The following is a 10,248-nucleotide window of genomic DNA, read 5'->3' on the forward strand; positions in this document are numbered from 1 at the left end:
TGCTTAAACCAGATGAGCATCTGTGGAATCAGCAAGAGAAAAGAAAAACACAACTGCAAGGAGAAAAGAAACAAAAACCCAAGAGATTCCTGAAGAACACATATAATACAGCTTGCTCTAGGAGCATCATTAATGAGCATGAAATGCAGAAGTACACTCAAGTGTGTGTAGGATCTGACACCACATGACATGGTGGGGGAGCATCCTCTGAGAAAAAGAAACATTTGCTCACCTGGCATAAACATGGAAGCAATTGTGTACTTAAAAAAGACATTCACTGGAAGGTCAGCAAGTTTCAGCAGATGCTGCATAAGTCTAAGATATGAGCTTTAACATAAAGTTGCACACAGCTGACAGAACAACAGGCTTATTCAATACATCACATAGAAAGCCCAGATTATTTAGTGTGCATTTGACAAGCAAGTCTCAAACATGTTTCTCTCATCTCTGTATTAAAATGAGAGCCATGATGGTTTCATAACAGCCCCTTAAATAAAATTCAGAGGTGACAAACATTCAGCTTACTGCACTGTTTGTTCTACTTAAACCAAAACATAGGATTGGCAACTGCACTGGCAGTTACTCCATTTCTCTCCGAGTCCTTCCTATGCCCCGCTGCCTCAGTATGTTAAGCATTTTTAAAATTAGACAAGGGCACATTGTGTGCACATTGGGGTGTATTTAAACTCCAGCTGGAAGGAATCCCAATAACCGAGGACACAGGTTGTGCCAATTCCTAGTTACAGCTGCAGTTAAAAAATCACACCATGAATGAAAGCACCCCACCATAAAAGGACTAAAATGTTAACCATCTAAGGGAACACGATCGTTCTTATTTCAGCATCACATGCCAGCTTCACAGATGGAACACTTGCTGGCTTGCAAGACTATGCTTAACTTATCAATACGATAGCACCAACAGCTGATGCTTTCATTATTTACACAGCTCATGTCAAAGATCAATTAGATAACCCATCTTTCTGCTGCTCTTACTGCACAGCAAAGAAGACCACAGAGTGCATCATGACACACCAAGCCCAGCATAGTCAGCAGGACGTTTCATAGAAGTTGAATGCTGCTTTACAGGAAGCCAAGCTCTATGTTTTCCTTTCAATGCAGGCACAGCATATGCTGCCTATGGCCACATCATGTGACAGAAGCATCGCTTGAGAAGTTCTGTTACTTGAATAAATCCCTTAAATACTTCATAAGTTGGAAGCATCATCCTATAAGTGTAGTTTTGGAGGTGTAAAGATGTGAAATTATACTTCAAGTATACTCAAGAGTAATATCTGTACTCCATACCTAAGCTTTGACAGTGGATCTACTACCATCACATCCAGATGAGTAAGGATTTTTACAGTTCATGGCTTCAGCAGCCATAATGCTTGCACTCATCTATACTAATAAACCATCCTGCTATGCAATACTATTGGAAATATAATAGCAATCCTTTCAAGTGCTGACAGTTGACATACTTATTTTACCATGACCTACATACGTATTTGTAAAGCTGAACTTTCAAAAAACTGTGGGAAAGAAATTAGGAGAAACTTGACAGCTCAGCCTTAGGTTTTGCTTACACAATCACTTGAACTGGATGCAAAACATTACTATCACTGTTTTGTAAAGCCTCACACTCCTGCGGGACCTGCTGCAATAGGCTGCAACTCTGAAGTTCAGTCCTGCCCATAAGAAGGCAAGGTGGCAAGTAATGATTGTTTTCTTTTCCTTCAGTGCAAAAGCATTTGCTCTCATAATGTAAGTGACCAACTTGGGTAGGCCTTTTATTAAAAGCACACATAACAAAGTACACAGGAGATAAGGAACAGAAAGTTCTTCTCATGCTTTAGTCCAGCACTTTAACAAGTGTAAATAACGTGGCAAGGAATTTCTCTCAAGTGTAACTAAGTATACAAATGACATTAGTGTAGTGCTTAAGTGAATCACGTCTCTACATCATTCATTAACTTTGAAAACCCGTAGTACGGGCTTCTCACTTTGCCTCAACCAATCCTTTTAAGTTTGGGAAAAAAAGATCTACATACCTTTTGTTGAATCCCATCTTAATGATTTCTAAAGTGAAAGTCTTGCATCTGAAGAAAGCAAAAGGCGAGCAACCTTTTCTGTAGAGTGGTTAACCTGCTCGTAAAGCTAAGGGACATTTGTCCCAAAACCTCTTAATGAGCAGGGAATCCATCAAGGAGCAAGTGAGAACTTGTGAGCAAGTAGGTCAAAAGTGACATTTAGTTTTGCTATATCCTTCATCAGGAAGCCAAGTAAACTTTATGATCTTCTGGATTTAGTCAAGTCATCTTTGGTGGATGTTATTTCTGTACCTTTTCCTCATATCCCGGAATTATTGGCCCTGGAGTTACTTCCACATGGACACATTTTAAAATGACATGTAAATCATTGTGTTCCCTTAAACTTCCCACGTATTTATATACAGCGAGGTCTTCATCAATCCATGCCTGCATCGAGTGTTCCCTAGTGTCATGGTGCCAGTGATACTCTTAATCCTGTGTAGTACCTATTTTATATCTACTGTGAGACAAAAATAGTTTAACTGGGTCCTATGTAATCACGACAAGAGATTAATTAAAATGCCAAGATAGGAAACAATTTATTATAGAGAGAAGAAAAATTTCTCATCCAAAATATAGAAATCTGTACAACTTTGCCACAATCAATATACATGAACTGTACAAATTTACACCAGTTCATAATTTACCAAATAAAAGATGACTAACAAAGTTCACAAAATAGATGGTGGTTTGTGGAAAAGACTTTTACCCAATTAAGAACAAGGAAATTACAAACCAGACCTCCACTTTCTAAAAATAAGAAGTTTACTCAGTCTTAGAAAACTACAAGCTAGCAAATGTACAGATAGCTGGCTGGTGCTAACACCACAGTTCAGACAGTGTCTTTATAGGGTCTTTTTAAAGCCTGTTGCCATGGCAAACTCTTGATCACTTGCTACTTCTGAGGCCAATGTAAAGATCTGACCATTTCCCCAGGTCATACTTACTAGTTTTATCTTATGTACATTTATACACAGTTGTAAGTGCTAGGTAAAAGTCTGAAAGATAAAATTTCCAGTACTATCGTGTTCATAACAGTAAGTCTCGTTACTGAGCTGCCAAAAATGCTAACAATTAATAATGTCATAGTGCAAATTTACTCTGCAAGACGTACTGCAGAGAATCACTTTATAAATACAGATTGGAGTCGAAAGAATTGGTGTAGAAATTAAGTAAGATGTCTTGGAGAAACTGACCCTTCCTAGATCTTCTTCACTCCCTAGCAAGTTGTAATCGTTTTGACTCACAGGCTATTAAATCACTGAAAGGTACTGTCCAAACTATGGCACTGTCACTTTAAAGAATACCACTCTAACGTGTGCCAGATCTTCACAGCTGTGACATGGTTTAAATTCCATAATCCATCCCCAGAGGTGCCCACCCAAAGTAAAAACCAAACTTATCCATCCATTTTAAGGTGATCCATCCACTGACTATATCTTAACCCGATACAGTCATCATATTGTAGCTTTTGGAAGGGCTGGTTCTGCCCAAGAGAAGTTCCTCCTTACAGCTTATTCTGCTGTCTACCATTTGCATGTTGGTGTTATTTTGGCTACCTCCTGCGGGTGCGGCTTCATACAGCACACAGATCGAGCCATCCTCTCCAATACGATAGGACACTTCATACGGGTCAACCCATAGAGTGAGTTCGCTCGGAAGAAGCTGGAACAGTTCCTGACTGCTCAATCCAATCCGCTGTGCTGCCTGTCCAATGAGAGGATCCATTTTATGGTTGATCCGGATACATCGGTAACCCGATCCCTTGCATGGCTTTTCTGGGAACCAGTGGTGTTTATAATGTTCTATAAAATAAAATAAAAAAGATCATCTTCCTTAATTCTGCATTCAAAAGAAGTGCACACTGATCACTGTTCTCTTACAAAGTTTCACAACCGTAGGTGCTGAGATGCTTATTTTAGCATCAGCTGACTTAAAATATCATTGTGGTCTCCCTCTGCGATGATTTACAGAAGTGCAGCGTCCCCTCAGGAGTGAGTACTCATGTACGGTTATTGTGTTCGTGCTACCACACAGAGAACAATGTCTGCCATCTGAAAGGAGTGAAACGCAACTTCCTGGTATTCATAAAAGCCACTATAACAAAGTGCTTACAAAGCACTTTGAAAAACACCACGAAAACGAGAAGAACCTTTTCAGCGTCATTTTGCAGTTACACCCACGCTTCATTCCTCAAATTCTAAGAGCACCTAAAAACGACCAGGGAAACAACTGGGCGACATTTATGGGCTCGAGTTCTTCAGCCCAATTATCCTCCCAGACTATTTTTCCGGATGAGAGCCCTACGGTTTAACTTACCTCTGGGATTCTATCCCACCAACACCCCGCAACCACTTGTGGCACGAGGTACGAGCCGGGGACACGAGTTGGGTGCTACAAACCCCTACGGGGCAGCGAGAAAACCATCTGTATTTACTCCCAAGCGGAGTTTTAGGGCGGCTATAAGATGTTTATAGAAGAGGAACTAAGGGCACTCACTACGGCCGTATTTCACTCGACAAAAGCGCCGTTTAGGAGCATTTTTCCTGCCGGACACGGGACGGCTGCGATGGAACTCTGGGGTCGCTCTGAGCGCTTTGTCTGCGGAACGTGCGCCGAGCGCTTTGTTTCCAGCCCCCTCCACCGGGGAGCGGCTCGGCAGCGCCCAAACGGCGCCGTCAGACCCCACTACCCCCCTTTCCCCCCCACCTCAACCGCCACAGGCGGGGCGCGGCGGGGCCGGGCTCGCTTTCCCGGCCTCCGAGAGGCTCGGCTCCCGCCGCCCTCACCTGCCAGCAGCTCCTGCAGGCTCTGGCTGAAGGTCTGCAGCTGCCGTTCGTTCATCAGTCCCTTGGTGCGCAGGAACTTGGAGATGAAAGCCACGGCTGCGGCGATCTCACGTATCATGCTGGCCCGGGTGTACAGGGCGGGATGCATGGAGGCGGCGGCGGCCGGTAGCCAGCTCTCCGGGGTGGCCGGCGGGCACCCGGACGGGGCGGTGGGCGAAGGGAGCGGAGCGTGAGCGGCTTTTAACTGGGTGAAGAATAGGTGGCGGTACCCAGATCACATCCCGGGGGCGGCAGCCTCCGCCTCCTCCTCCTGCGGCAGGGGGGCGGCGGCAGCAGCGGCGGCCGCGGTAGCGCTGCACGCATCTCCTGCTGAGAGAGGCGAAGAGAGCCCGACGCCTCCCGCCGCCTCTTATAGCTACCGCCGTCCGGAAGTGACGTCTGAGCGCCGAGGGCGGGGCGCGACCAATGGGGAGATCGCACCATCGTGACGTCAGATGGGAGGCGGTGCGTGGAGACGGGGGGGTGACGTAATGGGTTGTAAACAAATAGAGCGGGGGCGCGCAAGGCGGGATGCGCTGTGTGCGCGGCCATGGGATCGGCCTCGGCATCGCGCTGTATCTGGGGAGAGCAGCGACACGTCAGCGCGGGGCGGCACGGCCCAGCACAGCGCAGGGAGCGGGGAGGTGCGAGTGGTGGGGCGCTCGCTGCGCGTGTTGGGACATGTCTACGGGAGAGTCCCACCGCGTGGCTGCGGGCTGGTCCCTGCGATGGGCTCCGTGTAGGGGGCAAGGAGCAAAGCCGCGCTGTTGGGCACTGCGGGGCATAGCGAGCTGAAAGGCACGTTGTTAGTTGTGGGAAGTGCCTTCTTACGGGGCTAGATCTCAGCCCTGGGCAGCCAGAAGTACCCGTTTGGGTCTTGCAGGCGTTTCCTGTGTGCTGCTTAACAGCACGTATTCCCTTTGTTGCAATCTGGAGACAAGGAGCTTCCCGGGAGGCCCCACTATGGCCTTTCCGTACTTTGAGGGAGCTTATAAACAACTTGATACATATTGTGATAGTGGTAGGACAAGGGGGATTTATTTTAAATTAAGTAGGATTTAGATTAGGGGGTTGGAGGGCCACGAAGATGATCAGGGGGCTGGAGCACCTCCCCTATGAGGACAGGCTGAGGGAGTTGGGTTTGTTCAGCCTGGAGAAGAGAAGGTTGCGGGGTGACCTCATTGCAGCCTTTCAGTACCTGAAGGGAACCTACACCCAGGAGGGAAGTAAACTCTTCGAAAGGTCTGACAATAGCAGGACACAGGGAAATGGTTTTAAGTTAAAAGAGGGAAGATTTAGGTTGGATGTTAGGGGGAAGTTCTTCACTAGGAGAGTGATTAGGTCCTGGAACAGGCTGCCCAGGGAGGTTGTGGATGCCCCGTCCTTGGAGGTGTTCAAGACCAGGTTGGACGGGGCCCTGGGCAACCTGATCTAGTAAAGGTGTATGTTTGGTGGCCCTGCCAGGCAGGGGGGTTGGAACTACATGATCCTTGAGGTCCCTTCCCACCCGGGTCATTCTGTGTAGGAGGCAGTTCTTCACTTGGAGAGCGGTGAGACAGTGGCATGGGTTGCCCAGGGAGGCTGTGGGTGCCCCATCCAAAAGGTCTTAAAGGCCAGGTTGGATGGAGTCCTGCGCAGCCTGATCCGATATGTTTCAGTCCCACCCAGTGCAGAAGGATGGGACTGGACAAGTGTTAAGGTCCACCCACGGTGGTTCTGTGATTCTTACTTGCTTTTGGATTGCTTGCTTTGAGTGGGGGAAACAGGCTGGTCAGGAAGGTTGGAGAACATTACTCACCTGGCAATGACCAAGAAGAGGGTGAAGCTGCAGTCTCCCCAGTGCTATGCATCTCCTTTCTGCACAGAGATGAAAGCAGCAGCAGAAGTTGGCTTGGGTTTTTTTGTTGTTTTTGTGTGGTGCTTTTTTTTTTTTTGTTTTCCTATTAAAAGCACAAAGAGTTAGTTTCTTTGACAGAAAATTCATTGATCCCCTCGGTCATATACCCTTCTTCTATGCAAAGGGGCAAATAAAATACTTGTTTTTGTATAAATGATGTATTTACACATACACTGCTTGCAGTCTGAGATCAGATATCCAACGATTTAAAAAAGCATTAAAAGTGCTTCCATTTCTTTTTCAGTAAATCAATAGTGAAACATATACCAATAAATATGTGAAATAATTTAAATAAAAGATAAAAATACACCACTTTTGCGCAGTGTTAGAGATGAATCTGAATAGCACTGTGTTTTTTTCTGCACTCGTGAGCTATTCTATCTCAGATAGTGTCTCAAGGGACTATCACTTTGACTGTCTATGCACAAGGGAGATGAGCAAAGCACCTTCAAAAGATAATCCCAAGAGCTTAAATCCACAGCTTTACTGCATGCTAAAAATCTTGGTATAGGTTTTAGAGCACAACCTCATCTATTGTTCCCCAACTAACCTCTGAATATTTCATTAATGATCCATGAGCTGTCCTATGAGGTGGCAGGAGCTGACAAACTGACCCTCCTCTTGGTTCTTCACAGGTGCTAACTATTCCTTCTTCCCCATTGCTTCCCCTGAGTAGTAAAGTGCATTCAGAGCAGCTATTTTTTATTTGTTTCTAGCTTGGAATTTGCTGTTCTTTTTCAAGCCACAAAGCAGCAGATGATTCTCCTTCACAATGAGGTCCATCAGCCCTTTGTTCTTGTGCAAAATGGGCATTGCGATTATAACAAAATAACTACTGAAAGTACTTTAGCAGAAAAGAACATAACACAAGCATAGCACTTGCCACCTTCTCTTTTGGATCCCAGCTTCATCTGAGCCAATTTCTCATCTCTCTTGCTTAGTTCCAAACAGAATCAAGCTCAGAAGGAGTTTCAGAGACTCCAGTGTAGATAAGTTGTCTTATGCAGGAGCACCCCCAAACAGGTTTAACAAGCTCTCCTCATCACACCACAGCTATGGACAGCAAGGCTGTGCAGATCAGATTTGAATCACCCCCTTTGAATTTTGCATGAAGAAAATGGAAAATAGTATCATGTTCCTCATCTCACACTCTGTGATAGGGAAAGAAATTTAAAGGTTTTTTTGTGTTGTTTGGTTTTTTCCTCCTTTAGAACAACTTGCTAGTCTATCAAATGGTTTCCCTCAAATGTCCTGCAAAGTCAATAAATTCAGACCATTTTGCCAATCGAGAAGTTCTGTTAGTTTCTATTACTTCCAGACAGTTACAGCCTGTATAAAGAAGGCCTTGTCTGTGGAATGAATAAATGGCTGTGCAGATCCAGTCTGCTAGTGAGGAATGAACTACTCTGGTGTTCTTCCTGCAAAGCCAGCAAGCAATTCAAATGTAACTTTAAGGGTAAGGTTCCATGAGATGCCCACCAGCAGGACCTCGTCCCGGGTTGTGGGAGGAAGCAAGGTGCCGGGAGCTGCTTATGCAGAAAACTGTCTTGTTTTCCCAGTCTGGCCAAGCCTGCCTCCATCTCAGTGCTATGGGAGGATAGGAAAGCAGCTGCTGGTGCTTCCTGCCTGAGAAACGCTCCCAGAGATCCTCATCTTTAAAGTATGCATGCTGTTAGTGATGATGAAGACTTTGGCATACAGCTCACAGCATCAGGGAAAGCTGACTTTCCTTGATAGGACTTCAGTGGAGAACACCAGAGAAGCCGGTTATACCTTAGGATGGCTGATGGTTTATTCCTTAGCTTCCTGCCAAAATGCCTATGCATTTTACTGACCTACTGTTTTGCTCTAAACTTTTTTAGCGCCTGTACATCTTGGGAAACATGTACAGGTGTCCATCTCTGCTCTGGCAGCTCCAGTCATAGAGGAGGAAGCCTGGTCAACAGTGCAAGATGCTCATGGACACCTTGACAGCAGTGCACCGAAGGGGATGAATGTAAACATTTAACAACTGCCTTATTCATTCGATCTGATACTTTAAATGAAGCAGTGCCCCTAGGGAGAGAAAATAAAGAAGAGAGTTTGTGATCATGTAATTAAAGACTGTATCATAATGAATATGCACAGAAGGGTTGAATTAAGGTTGTACTGGCAACCCAGCTTCTGATATTTCCTAACTTTTAAGCAATACATTGCAACCTTTACAACACTTCTTTCATGTTGCCTTGGCAAGCACTGTTTCTCACTATTGGTTTGGAGGGAGCCTAGCATTTTGTGAGTTCTGTCATCTTGGAAACAAGTAATAGAAATACAACTTTTATCTGTGCCCCCCACACATCTGTGCATACACACCCTGTAACTACTGCAACATGCTCTTTTCCCAGCTTTTTCTGAAGGAAGCTACAGAGTGCACTTCATGGTATGTGAGAAGATTCAAGAATTCAAAGAAGAAGAATGAGAGTTACTTGATTTTTTGATTTGTTATGGTCCTAGAATCTGAACTAATACATACTTGTTTATGAAAATAAATGCACTATATGTGCAGTATACATTGTTTTTCCTGTTAGTGGAATTATTCTTGACAGAATAAAGGCACATGGGAAAGTCTGAAGGGATATAGAGCTTCTGTTCCAGAGAATCATAGAATCATAGAAACACAAGGTTGGAAAGGACCTACAAGATTATCTAGTCCAACCGTCCTCCCATTACTGTTGCTACCACAAGCTACTAAGCCATATCTTGGAGCTCCTCATCCAGATGCCTCTTGAACACTGCCAGGGACGGCAACTCCACCACCTCCCTGGGCAGCCATTCCAGTGCCTGACCACTCTCTGAGAGAAAATGTTTTTCCTTATATCTAATCTAAACCTCGTCTGGTACATCTTGCGGCCATTTCCTCGGGTCCTGTTTATTGCCTGGGAGAAGAGGCCAAACCCCTCCTTATCACAACCTCCCTTCAGGAAGTTGTAGAGTATGATGAGGTCTCCTCTGAGCCTCCTCTTCTCCAGACTAAACAATCCCAGCTCCCTCAGCCACTCTCATAAGACTTTTTGCTCCAGACCTCTCAACAGTTTCATTGCCCTTCTCTGGACACACTCTTGGGCCTCAATGTCTTTCTTGTTGTGAGGGGCCCAAAACTGAACACGATACTTGAGATGTGGACTCACCCCCTGTAGTTGGGGATCATAGAATCACAGAATCACAAGGTTGAAGGGACCTACAAGATCATCTAGTCCAACCATCCATACTTTACCATACCTACAGAAAACCACAAAACCATATCTTGTATCTCCTCATCCAGACACCTCTTGAACACTGCCAGGGATGGTGACTCCACCACCTTCCTGGGCAGGCCATTCCAGTGCCTGACCACTCTCTGAGAGAGGTGATTACTTCTCTGCTCCTGCTGGCCACACTCTAATACAGGCCAGGATGC

The 10,248-nt window shown here is 45.3% G+C and overlaps 1 protein-coding gene across 1 annotated transcript; it reads right to left on the reverse strand.

Moving 5' to 3' along the window:
- Window positions 1-2,601: 2,601 nt before the first annotated feature.
- BTG1 (BTG anti-proliferation factor 1) lies at window positions 2,602-5,256 on the reverse strand. The gene is made up of 2 exons (XM_015858056.3): window positions 4,877-5,256; window positions 2,602-3,892 (listed from the first exon to the last, which is right to left on the reverse strand). Exons 1-2 carry the CDS (start codon window positions 5,022-5,024, stop codon window positions 3,528-3,530), a joined length of 513 nt encoding a protein of 170 aa, XP_015713542.1. The 5' UTR covers window positions 5,025-5,256; the 3' UTR covers window positions 2,602-3,527.
- Between the last annotated feature and the right edge of the window lie 4,992 nt (window positions 5,257-10,248).

The sequence above is a fragment of the Coturnix japonica genome, chromosome 1 (assembly GCF_054131305.1).
Source record: "Coturnix japonica strain WE chromosome 1, WE-NBRP24, whole genome shotgun sequence".
NCBI lineage: Eukaryota > Metazoa > Chordata > Aves > Galliformes > Phasianidae > Coturnix > Coturnix japonica.

What these genes read in the sequence shown, in the direction of transcription:
- BTG1 (XM_015858056.3), bottom strand. Translation starts at nt 5,024, where the DNA reads ATGCATCCCGCCCTGTACACCCGGGCCAGCATGATACGTGAGATCGCC. An exon ending in CCTGCAGGAGCTGCTGGCAG is followed by an intron (nt 3,893 to 4,876) that starts GTGAGGGCGGCG and finishes TTTATTTTATAG; the next exon opens with AACATTATAAACACCACTGG.